This window comes from Lissotriton helveticus, chromosome 5_2 (genome assembly GCF_964261635.1).
Source record: "Lissotriton helveticus chromosome 5_2, aLisHel1.1, whole genome shotgun sequence".
Lineage (NCBI taxonomy): Eukaryota > Metazoa > Chordata > Amphibia > Caudata > Salamandridae > Lissotriton > Lissotriton helveticus.
The window spans coordinates 11465447-11485544 of record NC_136066.1 but is presented as its reverse complement, the minus strand read 5'-3'; the positions used below and the strand labels follow the sequence as shown (position 1 = coordinate 11485544).

The 20098-nt window shown below is 56.2% G+C and overlaps 2 protein-coding genes across 7 annotated transcripts in view; one reads left to right on the top strand and one right to left on the bottom strand.

Moving 5' to 3' along the window:
• Positions 1 to 19242, bottom strand: part of FPGS (folylpolyglutamate synthase) — a 295989-nt gene extending 276747 nt beyond the window's left edge. Inside the window, exon 1 of one of the 3 annotated variants that reach the window (XM_078646660.1) lies at positions 19000 to 19242. In XM_078646660.1, coding sequence (XP_078502786.1) covers positions 19000 to 19119 — 120 coding nt within the window. In that variant the 5' untranslated portion in view covers positions 19120 to 19242. Of the gene's footprint in view, positions 1 to 18760; positions 18778 to 18999 lie in introns of those variants that run through there. The other 2 variants (XM_078646658.1, XM_078646659.1) reach the window with 2 other exon arrangements.
• Positions 12325 to 20098, top strand: part of LOC144761164 (peroxisome biogenesis factor 2-like) — a 29467-nt gene continuing 21693 nt past the window's right edge. Inside the window, exon 1 of one of the 4 annotated variants that reach the window (XM_078646664.1) lies at positions 12325 to 12415. The gene's annotated coding sequence lies outside the window, so the exon portion shown is untranslated. Of the gene's footprint in view, positions 12416 to 19634; positions 19789 to 19846; positions 19945 to 20098 lie in introns of those variants that run through there. The other 3 variants (XM_078646661.1, XM_078646662.1, XM_078646663.1) reach the window with 3 other exon arrangements.

Here is a 20098-nt window from a genome sequence, read left to right as displayed (position 1 = left end):
GACCTCTGCCTACCTGTATGTTAACGCGCTGTGTATTCAACTTTGCTTCAGAGTTACATGCATTTTTAATCACGTTTAACCTATGTTTTCTTAAATTTCCATCCAACAATCGCAATGTCCTTTTCCCTTTTGGAACGCATCTAGTAACACCAAATATATTTGTAGATGAGTATATACCCTCAGGCTCAAACATATCACTAGGGGTAGGGTCCCCCTCACATGGTTCTGAGGCAGCCGCGTTTGAGTGTCAGAATCTGCCCGAGTCTCGGGCTTCATTCAAAGATACCTAGTACTCTTCTAGGTCACCCTCCCCCTGATCGGGGAAGCCCTCCTCGGGGGCAATGTCCATCTCAACGTTGTCGCACATTAACCCAGGTGTCTCCTCCTCCCAGTAGAGTGCATCCTTCAGCGTGCGCACACTCATGGAAGACATTGGCCAACTGGCCAAAGCCCACCAGGTGCCTTGCGTCATGCTTGCTGACCTGGCACGTGGGGACCTATGTCACCTCGCTAGGTCCAGTTTACCAGTCCCAGAGGAATCCTGTGCCCTTGAAAACCCGAGCTGTCAGCCTAGCAACGCTCCCCTGCAGGGGGGCAAGCAACTGGGACACAGCCTGGCCGAGGAGCTTGTCCAACTATGCAGGGAGGCCCTAGGCGGGGCCATTTCTCCTCTGAGGAAAAAGAGGGCGAGTAGTCTTAGTCCTGCTGAGATGGCATAATAGAATGAGAGCACAGTGTCTAAACACCCTGTTACTACTGCCAAAGGGCAGCCCCCTTGCTGGTGATCAGGATGTATTGTGCATTTTAAAAGCAAAGGGCCTGTGCTCTTAATCGCAATGAAGTGTCAAGCGAGTGTTGGGGAAGAAAGAGACCAGCACAGAGCGTATAACCTGCTCAAAGAAGCCCCTAGGGCAACGCAGTCACAAGAGCGCCGACAGGTGCAGTTGGAAGGTGTCGATCAGGACTGTATCCAGCACCACCGGTATAAAGCAGACACGCTCGGGCAGAAAGCCTGCTGGGCATTAAACAAATAGAGACCGCAGTTGAAAGTACTAGTAAAACGCCCCAATTCAAACAAGCATTTGCAATGCAATGGGTCCTCGCATTTACGAGAGTTTAAGCTATTAGCATTGCAAATGACTGTGCCTTTTATTTGTTTTAAAAAACAAAACATAAATAAAAGACATTGTCATTTACAATGCGAATAGCTCAAACTTGAGTAAATACGAGACCTATTGCATTGCAAATGCTTTGTTAGGTCTCGCCTAGACGTAAGCAAAGCGAAGCTTTGCTGTCTGGCGAGACAACTTATGTAGTTACTTTTCGGGGAATGTGGACAGCAGAGTTCCACGCGCTTTCCCTTGCCGAGATTGAACCTCGGGAGCGCGCACGTCGCCGTGCCTCAAAGCCTCACTCACGCATGCGCACATACACAGCCATACTGTTAGACGGGGACCTGGAGGGTCGGCCGAGCACAGTGATCGCACAGACAGGTAACTTCCCCCCCACAAATGGACACCACACAAAGCTTATGGTAACACCTTTTATAGGCACTTCGGGTAGTAGAGTGGTACGATACAGGGCGATCAGGACACGATGATCCTCTCAATTCTAGTCTCTAGTAAGGGAAGGGGGTAGCGGGACAGTCTTGGTACCCACGGGTACGGGTGTGTAACGGTGATAGCTCACAATCCTCGAGCTCGGTGTTCGGAGGGGTCAGACCGCGGCAGCGCCGGCAGGTCCCGAAGAGGTCGTAGGTGGCACGGGCCGCGGCAGCGCCAGCAGGTCCCAACGAGGATGAAGGTTACGACGGGCCGCGGCAGCGCCAGCAGGTCCCACGAGAATGCAGGTTGCAACGGGCCGCGGCAGCGCCAGCAGGTCCCACGAGGATGAAGGTTACAACGGGCCGCGGCAGCGCCAGCAGGTCCCACGAGAATGCAGGTTGCAGAGGGCCGCGGCAGCGCCAGCAGGTCCCACGAGGATGAAGGTTGCAGAGGGCCGCGGCAGCGCCAGCAGGTCCCACGAGGATGAAGGTTGCAGAGGGCCGCGGCAGCGCCAGCAGGCAGGACAATAGTTCACAAGGCAGGGCTGTGGCAGCGCCAACAGTCCGTCAAGGATGAGTTCGTCGCGGTGTCTCTCGACTCCAGGATACAACTCCTTCCTGTCCTGGGGCTGCCTCAGTTATAGGTCTGGCGCCCTTTGATGTCCGGACCCTCGCTCTTGGAGGTCGGGAGGTCTGGGATGAGGGAGTCCAGACACCCAGCAGGGAGGTGGAGCCAGCGCCCGAGGAGGCTGGGGGTGCTCGGCACCTGGCGGGGGAGAGCCATCGACACTTCGTACTCCCATTGACCTGCCAAGTGGGCCGTTCACCTCCTGGGTGGAGGGTGGTGCCGGGATGTCGGGGCCTGGCCAGGCCCAGGGTTGGGGTCGGGCTGAGGCCGCGCGGCCGCGTGGTGCCGTGTCCAAGATGGCGGCTGGGCCGGGCAATGGTGCTGATGGTGGCCCGGGCCCTGTCCTGCGGGGAGGGAGCGAGCCCTTCATGTGGCCTGTCCAACATGCGTCCCCCCCAGCTGAAGGCGGGGAGAGTCACCCATCTTCTTCGGGACTTTCCTCGTCGAGGCGGAAAAAGCGGGACAGGCCATCCGCGTTGGCGTGGTCTTGGCCGGGTCGATGTTCCACAGTGAAGTCCATCCCCTGCAGGGAGATGGACCAACGTAGTAGTTTCGGGTTTTCCCCCCGCATCTGCATGAGCCATTGCAGGGGTCGATGATCGGTCTGGACCCGGAAGTGGGCGCCGAAGAGATAAGGCCGGAGCTTTTTGAGGGCCCACACCACGGCGAAGGCCTCCCTCTCGATGGTGCTCCAGCGTCGTTCTCGGGCCAGGAGCCGTCTGCTGATGAAAGCCACTGGCTGGTCAAGTCCTTCGGGGTTCAGCTGGGAAAGGACTGCCCCAACGCCATGGTCGGAGGCATCTGTTTGGACGATAAATTCCCGACTGTAGTCGGGGGCCTGGAGCACCGGGGCGGAGCACATGGCGGCCTTCAGCTTCTCGAAGGCCGCTTGACAGTCTGGGGTCCAGTTGACCGTCTTTGGTTGGTTTTTGGAGGTGAGTTCCGTGAGGGGCCCTACGATGCTGCCATAGTCCCTCACGAACCGTCGGTAGTAGCCCGTGAGTCCCAAGAAGGCGCGGACCTCGGTCTGGGTGATGGGGGACTGCCACGACTGGATGGCCGCGATCTTGAGTTGCAGAGGGGCCACCAGACCGCTTCCCACCTGGTGCCCGAGATAGGTCACGGACCCCTGGCCAATTTGGCATTTGCTGGCCTTGATCGTGAGGCCAGCTCGTTGGAGGGCCTGTAGCACCTCTCGGAGGTGGTGGAGGTGGTCGGACCAGTGGTGGCTGTACACAGCGATATCGTCCAGGTAGGCGGCGCTGAATCCTTCGAGTCCTGCCAGGACCTGGTTTACTAGCCGCTGAAAGGTTGCTGGGGCATTCTTCATGCCGAATGGCATGACCTTGAAGTGATAGTGGCCATCCGGGGTAGAGAATGCAGATCGTTCTTGGGCCCGGGGTGTGAGACCGATCTGCCAGTAGCCCGCTGTCAGGTCGAAGATGCTGAGGTAGCGGGCAGCTCCCATGCGGTCGATTAGTTCATCGGCTCGGGGGATGGGGTGTGCGTCTGTTCTGGTGACCGCATTCAAGCCCCGGTAGTCGACGCAGAACCGGAGCTCCGGCGTGGCGCCGGGGGCGGCCGCTTTGGGGACCAGTACCACTGGGCTGGCCCAGGGGCTGTCTGAGGGCTCGATGATCCCGAGTGTGAGCATCTTGGCCACCTCCTCTTGGATGCAGGCCCGTACCCGATCTGGTACGCGGTAGGCCCGATGGCGGATAGGGGGACTGTCTCCCGTGTCCACGTCGTGTAAGCACCAGGGGGTGACCCCTGGGGTGAGGGAGAACAGGGTGGAGAACTGTAGCAGGAGGACTCGGCAGCCTTGGCGCTGTTCCAGGGTGAGGGCCTCCGAGAGTCGGACCCCGTCCACGGAGCCATCCTTCTCCCGTGACCGTAGGAGGTCAGGGAGGGGTTCGGAGTCCTCCTCGGTTCCATTGTCGGTTGCCATCAGGAGGCTGAGTTCGGAGCGTACAAAGTGGGGTTTCAGTCTATTAGCGTGGAGGACCCGGAGAGGGTTTCGGGAAGATTCCATATCGATGAGATAGGTGACAGGGCTCTTGCGCTCGATTACTTTGAAGGGCCCCGTCCATTTGTCTTGCAGGGCGCATGGTTTGGTGGGAGACATTACCCACACTTGTTGACCGGGTTCAAATTCGATGGAGGATGCATTTCTATCGTACCACCTTTTCATGTCCTCCTGACTGGCCTCCATGTTTGCTTTTGCCATCTCTCTGAACCTTCTGGTCTGGTTGCGGAGGGTTAGGAGGTACTTGAAAACATCTGGAGGGTTCTTTAGAGGGGGCATTTCCCAGCCTTCTTTGACTAGGCTGAGCGGGCCTCGCACCGGGTGTCCATACAAGAGTTCGAAAGGGCTGAAGCCGAGGGACTTCTGGGGGACTTCTCGGTAGGCAAAGAGAAGGCACGGTAGTAGCACATCCCACTGGCGACGGAGGGGCTCTTCCAACCCCCCAATCATCCCTTTGAGCGTGCGGTTGAACCGCTCAACCAGTCCGTTCCCTTGAGGGTGATAGGGGGTCGTGAATCGGTAGGTGACCCCACACTGTTGCCAGAGGGACTTCATGTATTTTGAGATAAAGTTCGTACCCCTGTCGCTGACGACTTCTCGGGGGAAGCCCACTCGAGAGAAGATCCCCATCAAGGCTCGACCCACTACTGGGGCTGTTATCGTACGAAGGGGGACCGCCTCAGGATAGCGGGTAGCGTGATCCACCAGGACCAGGATGAAGCGATGTCCCTGTGCTGTTCGGGGGTCCAGGGGCCCCACAATGTCTATTCCCACCCTTTCGAACGGGGTGGTCACCACGGGGAATGGTTGTAGGGGTGCCTTGAGTTTGCGGCCGCTCTTCCCACTGGCCTGGCAGGTCGGGCAGGACCGGCAATGGTTGGATACGTCGTTCCTCAATTTGGGCCAAAAAAAGTGAGTCACCAGGCGGTGGTAGGTCTTGTCTTGGCCCAGGTGCCCGGCCAGGGGGACATCGTGGGCTAGGTTCAACAGGAAGTCTCTGAAGTGGAGGGGCACCACCAGCACTCGCCCGGCCCCCAGTTCTGCGATTTTCTGTTCGCTGTACAAGAGATCATTGTCCCAATAAACCCAGTGGGCCCCGGTGGTGTCTCCTTGGCTCTGGGCGAGCGCTTGCGGTCGCAATCCCTCGAGGGAGGGGCAGGTCTTTTGCTCCTGCCGGAATTGTTCCTGGGTGGGCCCCCCTTCTTGACGCCACTGAGCCAGGTCGGGAAGCTCGGGGGGCTGTGTGGACCCCTCTGGGGTGGGGTCCGGGTGGTCGGTCTGGAGGAAGTCTTCTTCTGGAGTGATCGAGGGCGGAGGTGCTGCCCATTCTGGTTCTTCTGGTCTAGGGATGGTGCGGGTGGCCATGGACCGGGTGGTTACGCATGCCCAGTCCGGGAGACCCAACATCCCCAGATGCTCTCTTCTTTCCACAGCGGCCCACGGGGAGCTCTCGAGATCGTTCCCCAGGAGGCAGTCTACGGGGGCATCGTCACGGACAGTTACTTTCAGCATGCCGGACACTCCTCCCCATTCGAAGGGGACGCAGGCCATCCAACACAGGCTCTCCGAGTTGTCTGCCGATCGGACGGGGCAAAGTACGTTTGGTAGGATTTGTTCTGGGGTCACCAGGTGACAGCGGACGGCCGTCACACTGGCCCCGGTGTCACGCAGGGCCTCGGCCTTGCGCCCATTGATGCTCACCCATTGGCTGTACTTCCGAGTGTTGGCGGGCAGGGGAGTCCGCGGGACCATGTCTCTTCCTCCCAGGCATGCCAGGGTCATGGCGGCGGGTTCCCACTCGAACTGCTCCGACTCATAGGTCTCCGTGTCTTCGGAGATTTGTTCTTCTCCCAGGGCGGCGGCCGCCATCTGGCGGGCCCGGGGACCTGGTTCTTCGGGCAGGTCGGGTCACTGGCATAGTGGCCGACTCGCTGGCATCGATGACACGTCACGTTAGCTCGGAACCCCGGGCGCATCGGGGGGTTTCCCCGGCCTGATGGGGCCGGGGTGGCGTTAGTGGGTGCGGCCGGGGCGGCGTCTCTGCCCCGGCCCGGGCCTCCTCCTCCTCCTCGGGGACGATGGTGACCTTGGTTGGTTCTGTTCTGCTCATTCGGCCCACTCCGGGCCACTCGGGTGCTCTCCCACCGGTCAGCCTCGGTGGCGAGCTGCCGGGGTTCAGTCAATTTACTGTCGAGGAGGTGCTGCCTGAGCTCGACAAAGCAGTTGTTGGAGAGGTGCTCCCATACAATGAGATTGAAGAGTTGTTCGTACGTGGTTACGTTGTTACCCTTGATCCACCCCTCGAAGGCTCGGCTGAAATAGTTCACGTATTCCAACCATGTCGTACCTGGGATCCGGGTGCAGTTGCGGAACCTCTGGCGGTACATTTCGGGTGCAAGTCCATATCGACTGAGGAGGGCGGCCTTCATATGGTCATAGGACGTCATTTGATGGTCCGGAAGCTGCAGCAGGGCATCACGACCCTCGTTGACGAATCTCCCCCATAGACCGGCTCCCCAGTCACTTCGAGCGACCCGGTGGGCGGTCATGGCAATCTCATAGGCTTTGAACCACTGCTGTATGTCGTCGTTCCGGTGATATTCCCGGACCACATCCTTGGGGATGTGGACCTTCTGCTCGGTAGGACCCGGGGAGTGCGGTTGCTCGGGCACCCCTAGGTTTTTGTTCAGTTTGCGTATTTCTATCTCCGCTAGTTTGCACTCGTGCTCGTATGCCAGTCTTTTTTCTTCGAGGTCTCTCTGTCTCTGTTTTTCCTCTCGCTCTTCTCTGAGCCGTAAGTGTTCTAAGTTTATTTTTTGTTCCGCCAGTTTCAATTCTCCGTCTAATCTGAGTCGTGCCAAGTCTAACTCGTGTAATCTATTTTTTTCCCGCTCCTGGATCTCTTCATGGGAGGGGCCTGGTCTCCGTTCCTCCGTCCGGGTGGTGTTGACTTCCGGGGCTGCGGGGTCCCGGGGGGTTGCGGTATTTGTCTCTGTCCAGGCCTCTAGGGCGTTTTTGAAGTCTTCTTTTGTGCTTAGCCCGGTGGTAGCAATGCCTAAGTCCATGCAAAATTGTTTGAGCTCTCGGTGGTTGTATTCTTCCAGCTTTTCCATCTGGAACTTCTCCGCCGATCCGCTCTCTTTGGTCGTCATTGTGGTTTTAGTCGTAGGGTGAGTTACTGTCTGTACGGTACGCGTTGGTTCGGATCCCGCCGCTAGCCACCAATGTTAGACGGGGACCTGGAGGGTCGGCCGAGCACAGTGATCGCACAGACAGGTAACTTCCCCCCCACAAATGGACACCACACAAAGCTTATGGTAACACCTTTTATAGGCACTTCGGGTAGTAGAGTGGTACGATACAGGGCGATCAGGACACGATGATCCTCTCAATTCTAGTCTCTAGTAAGGGAAGGGGGTAGCGGGACAGTCTTGGTACCCACGGGTACGGGTGTGTAACGGTGATAGCTCACAATCCTCGAGCTCGGTGTTCGGAGGGGTCAGACCGCGGCAGCGCCGGCAGGTCCCGAAGAGGTCGTAGGTGGCACGGGCCGCGGCAGCGCCAGCAGGTCCCAACGAGGATGAAGGTTACGACGGGCCGCGGCAGCGCCAGCAGGTCCCACGAGAATGCAGGTTGCAACGGGCCGCGGCAGCGCCAGCAGGTCCCACGAGGATGAAGGTTACAACGGGCCGCGGCAGCGCCAGCAGGTCCCACGAGAATGCAGGTTGCAGAGGGCCGCGGCAGCGCCAGCAGGTCCCACGAGGATGAAGGTTGCAGAGGGCCGCGGCAGCGCCAGCAGGCAGGACAATAGTTCACAAGGCAGGGCTGTGGCAGCGCCAACAGTCCGTCAAGGATGAGTTCGTCGCGGTGTCTCTCGACTCCAGGATACAACTCCTTCCTGTCCTGGGGCTGCCTCAGTTATAGGTCTGGCGCCCTTTGATGTCCGGACCCTCGCTCTTGGAGGTCGGGAAGTCTGGGATGAGGGAGTCCAGACACCCAGCAGGTGGGTGGAGCCAGCGCCCGAGGAGGCTGGGGGTGCTCGGCACCTGGCGGGGGAGAGCCATCGACACTTCGTACTCCCATTGACCTGCCAAGTGGGCCGTTCACCTCCTGGGTGGAGGGTGGTGCCGGGATGTCGGGGCCTGGCCAGGCCCAGGGTTGGGGTCGGGCTGAGGCCGCGCGGCCGCGTGGTGCCGTGTCCAAGATGGCGGCTGGGCCGGGCAATGGTGCTGACGGTGGCCCGGGCCCTGTCCTGCGGGGAGGGAGCGAGCCCTTCATGTGGCCTGTCCAACACATACACACACTGCATACACACACGCACCCCCCCTTAAACAGACACACGCGCACACAGACAGACACACGCACGCACACACATACTCAGACACACACCTCTCCTCTCCCTCAACACACTCACCTGTTCTGGCGGTGCTCGGCGGCGGTTCTGGCTCTCGGGCGGCGGTAGCGCTTTGCGGGGCTCTCTCACCACATGAGAGCCCTGCCTTCCCCATGCGCCCGGCCGCTCTTCACCCGGTCCCCCATCTCGGGACCGGGACTCGATCAGGAGCCCTCGGGGCTCCTCGGACAGTGGCTTCCCTCTCGCGCCGCGATGGGGACGGGACTTCCGGTTGGGGCCGCGCTGCGATTGGCCGGCTGCCCAACCGCTTCCGGGTCGTCGCAGGCAGCGCGGCGGCCCGGCGGGGACTCTACAAACTCCTGGGCTGCGGCAGTGAGTTGAAGGCACACGAGGGGTGGGCCCCTCTCTGATTTAAGTATACCGTGAGGAAGGCACTCGCACACACACACTCACACAAACAAACACACCCAGCGACACATATCAAGGCTCTAATAACGGGTATCTAAATATCTCCGCCATTATGATGTGAAGGCGACATTTCTCAAAAGAAGCGTGCTCGGTTTTTTCTTCTCTTATTTGGGCACTGCGCCTAATTAAAATGAGGCCACACGCTGCACAAACAGTGTTTCTGAACTGTGCCTCACTAAATACTGAACAGCATAATCACTGCTTAGCATCCACAAATTAATGACTAGCGATTTTTAAACAGCTGACAAATGTGAAAAAATGTAGACTTCCGAATACAAAATAGGTTGACATTTTGTTACGAACAAATGTTGGTATTGCGGCCGCAGTTTGTCAGAGGGATATCTTGCGATTACAGAACTGTTCGGCACGCAGTTTTTATGAGCTATTGCAAATGTTTAAAACAGTGTACAGCTATGTAAACGTTGCTTGATCTATGTGTGGCTAGATTAGCGTAATATTTACATGCGAGCTGCAATGAAGGATGATATGTGGGGATGAGCTGAAGTTACGTATTTGTCAATGGTTTATTTATTCCAGAGTCTCAGAAAGTCAAATGCACTTTCATGAAATAAAGAGGAAGGACTACAGTATGGATTGTGTTACACGGACTATCGGACTGTTACATGATTGGCGTATGGTCGCCATGGTTACTCCATGTGGTTCATGGTAGTTGTAGTACTGTCTACATGTGTTTTACTTTTGAACTTGCTTTTAAATAAAAGTGAAGAAAGTAATGCATAATCCTCGCCTCCGGTCCGGACATAGAATGTGATCACCTTCAGTGAACTTGCACAACAGCGAACCTACACAATAGTGACCTGCACAATAGTAGCGTCCATGGTAGAGAAAAGCTTGGGACTAATAAGGACAATGGACTGGTTCAAGAGCGTCACCCCGCTGATTATTCCAGTCCCAGCACCAGGTGGTCCTGGTCACCGACTGTAGGGAAGCGATTGAGACCCTCTCCTCAAAGAACAGACCTTTTCTAGGAGTCATGAGCAGCGAGTGGTTACCAGGCAGTATTCTGCAATAAGTAAGACAAGTTGTCATCTGCATTCCAGGGCCCTAATTCTAATGGAAACCAACTGGATAGCCTAGTTTCACCTTAAGGATGTTGGACTCTCTCCGGTTAGGGGAGTTGAGGCATCGATGCTAGCTTTAGGATACAGTAGCATCAGAAACTGACAAGACAGTAAATAACACGTAAACTATATCCAGTCCCACCTTAACTAATGAGAAAGTAAAAAGGGAACTTTATAAGAAACTAAGGTGCTAGCAACGTCTGGGGCACAGAGAAGACCACAAACCCTTTCATGGTGTTTACCCTCAACAGCTCAGCTAAAAGGTTCTCGTTCGCATGAGGGCTTAGGGAGCAAGCTGCACTGAGCAGGTGTTGGGGAGTCACCCACCAACCCACCAGGTAGTCCTAGTTTCAGTGATGGCCTCTGAACAAGGGAACAGACATGATGTAAAGTCAATCATAGACAAAAGGTCAGTCTGTGGAGAGACAAGCGGTCATGGGTAGCCGTGCGCATATGGGCTTCTGTGAATACCAACAATCCTTGTCAACGCAAATCAAACTGAACATGCTGCACTCCAGGATAGACCATGCTCCCCTGTAATCGAGGCTGGAGAGGCCTTTACAGAGGTGGGTGAGCAGGCAGCCACCCCACCGGAGGTGCAGGGAAAAGGGATTGTACTCAACAAGGATGTGCCCTACCACCACCTTACAGCATGACGAGGAAGCAGCAGCCACCTTCACTACTCACAGGGGTAGAATTTGAAGAGATCGCTTTCAAGACTGCTACATTCGCTTCACCAATAGATGCACGAAAAGGTGTGCGACTCAGCTGGCGTGTAGATTGGATAATTCGTTGTAGCAAAAACATGAACAAGTCACAAAAACAAGTCAGGCAAGACAGCACAACTTTTAAGCAGAGGGGCTTCACTCCAGATAGAAGGTACACAGAAAGCTACCTCAGCAGCACAACATAAACCATTCTCTAGTGAGCAGACACCAATGGATTCACGAATCAAGAATGCTGCGATTGTGCGGAGAATGAATGGTCAATGTGTCGCCTGTTCACCTTCACACATTGAGGAAACTGATGGGGACTGCCTCGTTGTGTGCACACACACGTGATGGGTGAAGGCATTGCTTGGCAGTCTTGGTAACAGCTTTAGCTAACCAGAGCGCACAAGTACTGTGGACATGGTCCATCAATGGTAAAAGCCATTACAGAGGAGAATACCACTTCGAGAGAAAAGGTCTCAAGATGGTTCCATTTGTAGGTTTTCACCAAGCATACATTCACATCACGTGTAGCAATGTGTGCCAGGCTTGAGTACATCAGCTTTTACTCTGTAGCTTTCCCAGCCAAGACTAAACCAAGCCGGTTCTAGATTTCTTTGGGGCAGAACAGAGTGGGCAATACAGCATTTACATAGGGTATCACATGTATAAGTAGAAGCGGAACCTGATATTGGTACACGTTACCAAGGCTAATATTTTCTTAACAAATTTAAAATTAAATTCAACACAGCCTGCAGTGAACAGGGTGAGGCAGTGTCACATGCAAGCCAGATGGTCTTGCAAGATCTCATGTTGTTCAAACAGAACGCGGGTTTTAGCTGTCTGGCTTGCCAAACAATGGATGTGACTTGACCCACAGAGCACAAGCTGCTGAGCCACGATCAGCAGGACAAAAAAAGCTAGGCACCATGGTACTTCTAGAACAGACTAGACAAGCGTGTTCCAATACTCACCAACATGCACAAAAAAACTGAAGTCTATGCATCACATAGGGTGAAGAGCAGCTGTATAGAGGGGCAGGGCTTTCCAAAACCTGCCTGGAGCCCCAGTTTCTGATCCCACCACTAGCGGTCAGAGTAGCCACAGTTTCGGAACAGGAGAGAAAAACAAGTCAAAAGCACGAATGTTTCTTGCCATGGAAACAAGTAGTTATTACCAGTGCCACTGGAACGATGTGATTGTACAGCTGCTTGGCTTTTCACATAATTATGGCTATATAACAATGAAGTTACATATATTTGGTGAATCATTAAGCTCTTCAGTTCTATGAACCTCTGGAAGTCCACCCAACACGAGCCAGGCTGGAGAAAGTTCATTGCACCTGGTGAAGGAATCTACGCATGAAGAGCTTTTTTTGCTTCTTTTCTGAAGTATGCAGACGAGGGGTTAGTACTGATTTCCGGAGGTAGATCGTTCCAATTCTAGGTGCATGTCTGGAGAAAGCAGTGGAAAGTCTCTTTTTTAACTTCTGTGGTTTCAATAAAAATGGGGTCAGTGCTTCTTACCGAGTGCCTGCGCCTGGATAACTCAAGCCTTTTGGCCAAGTATACTGGAGTATTGCGATGAGGGGCCCTGTGCTTCAGGTATGCAATCTTTAATTGGACTCATATGGGAGCCATTTAAGATGCTTTACATCTGGCATAATGTGGTCTATTCTTCTGGAACTCGCGATGATTCTGGCCGCCGAGTTCAATGTGGCCTTTAAAGGGGCCAACTTTACTTTGGGGTGGTCAGCGAGAGTGGCCCTCCCGCAATCTAATCAGACCAGATTGAAAATCCACAGGGGACAGAAACGGTTTGGTTTTTCTTCGAATGGTAATTTGCCGGTTGGCTACTCGGATGGTTGTACTGATATACTCTTGCATATTAAAATGTTTGCCCAGAGTGATGCCTAGAGATTATAGTCAATGTGGGGGGAGCAGTTGAAAGCTGTCACTTATAAGAGCCAATCTTCTACGGGGGCCGAGATATTGTGGGGGTGATCAGAAGGAATTCAGGTTTCATGGTTTTGAGCCTGAGGCGATTGCGGGTCAGACATTGTTGGACTTTTTACAAAGTGCAGATCAGTGTGTTCATATTTCCAGGTGAAGAGATTTTCAGGTACTGGTGCGTTTCAGCATAAATGTGGTAATGGATGTTTGAGTGTTTCAAAATGTGTGCAAGAGGTTCCATGAACAGACAGAATACTGTGGGAGAGAGTGTGGCACCTTGGGGTACTCTTATTGTTACCGGTGCAGTGTCGGTAAGAATGGGATGATTTAGACTCAGTTCTGTTTTGAAGGAAGGAGGAGAACTATTTTAAAACTGGACCAGATATCCCCATCCTATACACGAGCAGGCCAATCAAGCGGTCATTTCTGACAGTATGAGAGGCCAATGAGAGATCAAGAAGTAGAAGTCAACTGGGTTAATTCTAATCAAGCAATCCCAGAGCACTGTCAACTATGTGTCAGAGTCTGGATGCTGGAGACATGGCTTAAGCTGCTGGGGTCAGTCTGGTCAGCATTGTTTTTTGTTTTTTAATTGGGGTGACCGGAGATATCTTTAGGCTACCAGGGACCGTGGCCAGAGAAAGATGCTTCAATCTTCATCTATAAAGGGAATAGTGAAGAACGGAGCTCTTTGACAAGCTTAGGTGAGAGGATCATGTAGTGGTTTTAGGGTTTTCAATAGGTAATTATTGTGAATATGTAGAATTCATGAGAGTTTGATAGAGGGCCATGTAGCCTTATTCTTTGTAGAATATCCAGTACAAGGAGAGATGACCAGGTGCTGCCCCGGGAGAGGACTGGGAAAGTCCGTGCTTATCAAAACCAGAGATGCAAGTAGCAGTTCTAGTTAAATTCTTGCATGTTTCATCGATGAAGTGGGGGGAGAACTCATCACCCTTTGGTCGTGTCGCCTTGGCTACAGAGTTGTTTAGATTGACAGGCTTGATGATCTCAAAAAGGTTTTAGGCCTATTTTTGGCATCATCTAATTGCAACCTGAAATATTCTGGTTTTGCCTACGTGATTGTTACAGTTTTACTGCCCTCAGATGTTTGCGTTTAGAGCCAGTTGCAGAGATTCTACCCGATCTCTCAGCAAGCCTCAGATTATGCTGTTGTTCATTTAGATTGCCATTGAACCATGGTTTAGACTGTCTACTTAGTTTTCTCTTAAGCTGCTTTGGGGCAGTCGTGTCCAGTGTGTCTGCCATGGATTCAAAGTAACGATTGTTAAGTTAATTCGCATTTATCATGCTTGCGGTAGGATGTTTTCTAATAGCAGTTAGGTCAGCAAATTTAAATGTTATAAGGTTTCTGGACCACTGTCTGCGTTTAAGTAGTTGCCTCTTTCTAGAGAACACCTTTTCCAGGATAAGGAAGGAGAGTGAGCAGTTAGAAAGGCCAGTCACGTGGGGTTATGGTTTCAGGTTGTATTAAGTCATCCATGGCGATGATTAGATCATGGGTGGAGTCTCTAGTGTGTGCTGGGCCATTGCAACATGGAGCGAGGTTGAGGTCCGTAAGGAAGGCCTTGAAGGTGTTAAGAATGGGGTCATTTAAGCCACTGCAATGAATGCGGAAATCCCTATGGAAGATTCGATGGGCGTGTTGGTCTGAAATAGAGGAGACAGTCTCAATCATTTGTTCAATAAAAGGAGGGTTGTTACTCAGAGGTGGTAAACTGTATAAAGTTTACATACAGGTTTATTATTGCTCCAGAGTTCTAAATTGAGGTATTCACATGGTTTCATAATTTCATTATTTTGATGAATCTGGTTGTACTGATTTTCAATTATGAATATTTTTGGAAAAACTGGCATTAATTACCACAGTTTACTAAATGATGCTTTAAAGAAATTGTAACTATTATTTCACAGTAGTTTAGAAAAACATTTTTCCCCCCAGTTGCATGTTTTGTGAATATTTTATTTTGAAAGTGAAGGATCATCAATCTTGCTTTCAAGCTTCTGCAAATATTTGCATCCAATCAGAGGGCATTGTGGGAGTAATGTATGTGGCCACTTATCGTTAAACCTTGTAAACGTGCACACGTTTTTACACTGAAACAACTGTCGGTAATACCGTCTCAGCCTACACTTCCTTAGAGCGCTCACCCTAATAATACAGGCTGTGCATTAATGAAACAAACCATACAAAACAGCAATGCCCTTCCCTGACCCTTACTGTGGGCTGTAAACTGGCAACCAAAGTGTTTGTGCTGCTGGAGGTGGAGCGTACTTGTCACAAGGGCAAAATAAACATGAAAACGTTGTGTCCCAGGAGACAGTTGCCTAACCATCCTGTGACACACCCGGATACCCTTACAGGTAATTAGCCCAGAGCATGAAGGCTCCCTCGTGAAGCCATCTCAGGCAGCCTCAGCACCGAGCCGGATGAGCAGGCGAGCTTAGCATACCAACAGCGGCCGGTACCATGGGGTATCCCCGGAGTAACAGCAGCGCCCACAACACAACGGTCCAGCGTCTCTTGCCAACAGTGCCCAGAGATGAGCAAACAAAAACCTGTAACCTAGAGGTCAATAAACGATCTGCCTCAGAGGGTAAAAACAAATACACTATCGACAGCCCACACCACAGGCTCCCTGAACAAGCACCTCTATCAAAAGGTGGTTCCTGAGCACGTTTGAAGGGATAAAATGCTCTGTAATCCATGCTCTCCACCCCCCCCCAGTACCAGTCACTCTCTCTCCCCCCAGTGCCAGTCACTCCCACCCCCAGTGCCAGTCACTCTCCATCCTCCCCAGTGCCAGTCACTCTCCATCCTCCCCAGTGCCAGTCACTCTCCATCCTCCCCAGTGCCAGTCACTCTCCAACCCCCCAGTACCAGTCACTCCCCCCCAGTGCCAGTCACTCTCCACCCCCCCCAGTGCCAGTCACTCCCACCCCCAGTGCCAGTCACTCTCCACCCCCAGTGCCAGTCACTCTCCACCCCCAGTGCCAGTCACTCTCCATCCTCCCCAGTGCCAGTCACTCTCCAACCCCCCAGTACCAGTCACTCCCCCCAGTGCCAGTCACTCTCCACCCCCCCCAGTGCCAGTCACTCTCCCCTCCCAGTGCCAGTCACTCTCCACCCCCCCAGTGCCAGTCACTCTCCACCCCCCCCAGTGCCAGTCACTCTCCACCCCCCCAGTGCCAGTCACTCTCCACCCCCCAAGTGCCAGTCACTCTCCACCCCCCCAAGTGCCAGTCACTCTCCACCCCCCCAAGTGCCAGTCACTCTCCCCTCCCAGTGCCAGTCACTCTCCACCCCCCCAGTGCCAGTCACTCTCCACCCCCCCCAGTGCCAGTCACTCTCCACCCCCCCAGTGCCAGTCACTCTCCACCCCCCCCAGTGCCAGTCACTTTCCACCCCCCCAGTGCCAGTCACTCACCCCTCCCAGTGCCAGTCACTCTCCACCCCCCCAGTGCCAGTCACTCTCCACCCCCCCAGTGCCAGTCACTCTCCACCCCCCCAGTGCCAGTCACTCTCCACCCCCCCAGTGCCAGTCACTCTCCACCCCCCCAGTGCCAGTCACTCTCCACCCCCCCAGTGCCAGTCACTCTTCAACCCCCCCAGTGCCAGTCACTCTCCACCCCCCCAGTGCCAGTCACTCTTCACCCCCAGTGCCAGTTACTTTCCACCCCCCCAGTGCCAGTCACTCTCCACCCCCCCCAGTGCCAGTCACTCTCCACCCCCCCAGTGCCAGTCACTCTCCACCCCCCCCAGTGCCAGTCACTCTCCACCCCCCCCAGTGCCAGTCACTCTCCACCCCCCCAGTGCCAGTCACTCTCCCCCCCCCAGTGCCAGTCACTCTCCCCCCCCAGTGCCAGTCACTTTCCACCCCCCCCAGTGCCAGTCACTCACCCCTCCCAGTGCCAGTCACTCTCCACCCCCCCAGTGCCAGTCACTCTCCACCCCCCCAGTGCCAGTCACTCTCCACCCCCCCAGTGCCAGTCACTCTCCACCCCCCCAGTGCCAGTCTCTCTCCACCCCCCCAGTGCCAGTCACTCTCCCCTCCCAGTGCCAGTCACTCTCCACCCCCCCAGTGCCAGTCACTCTTCACCCCCCCCAGTGCCAGTTACTTTCCACCCCCCCAGTGCCAGTCACTCTTCACCCCCCCAGTGCCAGTCACTCTCCACCCCCCCCAGTGCCAGTCACTCTCCACCCCCCCAGTGCCAGTCACTCTTCACCCCCCCAGTGCCAGTCACTCTCCACCCCCCCAGTGCCAGTCACTCTCCCCCCCCCCCAGTGCCAGTCACTCTCCCCCCCCCCCAGTGCCAGTCACTCTCCACCCCCCCAGTGCCAGTCACTCTCCACCCCCCCAGTGCCAGTCACTCTCCCCTCCCAGTGCCAGTCACTCTCCCCCCCCCCCCAGTGCCAGTCACTCTCCACCCCCCCAGTGCCAGTCACTCTCCACCCCCCCAGTGCCAGTCACTCTCCACCCCCCCAGTGCCAGTCACTCTCCCCCCCCCCAGTGCCAGTCACTCTCCACCCCCCCCCAGTGCCAGTCACTCTCCACCCCCAGTGCCAGTCACTCTCCATCCTCCCCAGTGCCAGTCACTCTCCAACCCCCCAGTACCAGTCACTCCCCCCAGTGCCAGTCACTCTCCACCCCCCCAGTGCCAGTCACTCTCCACCCCCCCAGTGCCAGTCACTCTCCACCCCCCCAGTGCCAGTCACTCTCCACCCCCCCAGTGCCAGTCACTCTTCACCCCCCCCAGTGCCAGTCACTCTCCACCCCCCCAGTGCCAGTCACTCTTCACCCCCCAGTGCCAGTTACTTTCCACCCCCCCAGTGCCAGTCACTCTCCACCCCCCCCCAGTGCCAGTCACTCTCCCCCCCCAGTGCCAGTCACTCTCCACCCCCCCAGTGCCAGTCACTCTCCACCCCCCCAGTGCCAGTCACTCTCCACCCCCCCAGTGCCAGTCACTCTCCCCTCCCAGTGCCAGTCACTCTCCACCCCCCCAGTGCCAGTCACTCTCCACCCCCCCAGTGCCAGTCACTCTTCACCCCCCCCCAGTGCCAGTCACTCTTCACCCCCCCCAGTGCCAGTCACTCTCCACCCCCCCAGTGCCAGTCACTCTTCACCCCCCAGTGCCAGTTACTTTCCACCCCCCCAGTGCCAGTCTCTCTCCACCCCCCCAGTGCCAGTCACTCTTCACCCCCCCCCAGTGCCAGTCACTCTTCACCCCCCCCAGTGCCAGTCACTCTCCACCCCCCCAGTGCCAGTCTCTCTCCACCCCCCCAGTGCCAGTCACTCTTCACCCCCCCCCAGTGCCAGTCACTCTTCACCCCCCCCAGTGCCAGTCACTCTCCACCCCCCCAGTGCCAGTCACTCTTCACCCCCCAGTGCCAGTCACTCTCCCCCCCCCCAGTGCCAGTCACTCTCCACCCCCCCAGTGCCAGTCACTCTCCACCCCCCCAGTGCCAGTCACTCTCCACCCCCCCAGTGCCAGTCACTCTCCCCTCCCAGTGCCAGTCACTCTCCACCCCCCCAGTGCCAGTCTCTCTCCACCCCCCCAGTGCCAGTCTCTCTCCACCCCCCCAGTGCCAGTCACTCTCCCCTCCCAGTGCCAGTCACTCTCCCCTCCCAGTGCCAGTCACTCTCCACCCCCCCAGTGCCAGTCTCTCTCCACCCCCCCAGTGCCAGTCACTCTTCACCCCCCCCAGTGCCAGTCACTCTCCACCCCCCCAGTGCCAGTCACTCTCCACCCCCCCAGTGCCAGTCACTCTCCACCCCCCCAGTGCCAGTCACTCTCCCCTCCCAGTGCCAGTCACTCTCCACCCCCCCAGTGCCAGTCTCTCTCCACCCCCCCAGTGCCAGTCACTCTTCACCCCCCCCAGTGCCAGTCACTCTTCACCCAGTGCCAGTCACTCTCCACCCCCCCCCCGTGCCAGTCTCCTATATCCCCTAGGCGCCCCAGTCGTGCCCCCCTCACCTGGTACTCCATGCTGAGGGCCCCCCTCAGCCCCCCGGTGCCCCCCCCCCTCATGCCCCCGGTGCCCCCCCCCCTCAGGCCCCCGGTGCCCCCCCCCCCTCAGGCCCCCGGTGCCCCCCCCCCCTCAGGCCCCCGGTGCCCCCCCCCCCTCAGGCCCCCGGTGCCCCCCCCCCTCAGGGCCCCCGCTGCCCCCCCCCCTCAGGGCCCCCGCTGCCCCCCCCCCTCAGGGCCCCCCTCACCTGGTACTCCATGCTGAGGGCGCGCGCCTCCGCCGCGGTGCTGTATCCTCTCGCCCCCGGGCCTCTCCCCGCGCACAGAAGCAGCAGCGCGGCCTGCCTGGCGCCGAGCCGGGGAGCCATGCTGGGCCCCGCCGGAGCCGCGCGCTCGCCCCTCCCCGTGACCTCAGCCGCCCCCGGCCCGGCCAACCGGCGCCATGCCCGCGCGGCCCCGCCCCCGGCCCCTGGGCCCGGCCATGTGCGGAGACCCGCCCCGAGGTGTCAAATGGCGGCCATGTGCGTGGAGCCGCGCCCTCTGAACTCACGCTCCGCCCTCTGACCTCACGCTCCGCCCTCTGAACTCACGCTCCGTCCCCTGACCTCACGCTCCGCCCCCTGACCGGACGCACCGCCCTCTGACGCACCACTCTCTGAACCCTCAGCACGCCGCCGTATCACTGAGGAGCCTGAACCTGCTGGTCCAATCCCCGCAGACTCCGGGCAAACCCGCTCCCCAGCCATCCAATGTCGTCTCTTGTGTGCACGCCTAGGTCGGCCAATTAGACCGCAGACGTGTACCACCCAACAACTAGAGCGCTGACCCAGAAATGTGTGCGCATGCGCAGACCCAGTGGCGAGTTTGCATGCGCAGACCGCGAGGCTCGTGCGCATGCGCAGACATCCCCTCAGGGTCCTGGAGAGAGCCCCTGAGCCCGGCCGCCGCCGCCGGTTCGGGGCCGCAGTCCGCGCCGCGCCGCGGATTCTGTTATTCATGGTGAGAGGAACGTGTACAGCGGGGCTCCCGCTTTGATGGTATTTTTTGTTGTTTCTTGTCTGTTTATTTATTTATTTATTTATGCGTTTTTATATAGCGCGGACTTTACCCGAAGGTGTCAGAGCGCTTCACAATAGGAACAGAACTGATACATAATGAGACACATTACAAAAGCATACGTTACGTTACATAAGGTAATAGAGACATTTGTGATCAAACAGAATACACGAGGTAGTAAAAAGTGCACAGGAGGAAAAAGTGACAAGTGTGCAGTTACAAGAGAAAACAAAGTATCATTTAAGGTGTAATACTGCAAAAGGTGCTAGACACTCAGGCACACGAACAAGC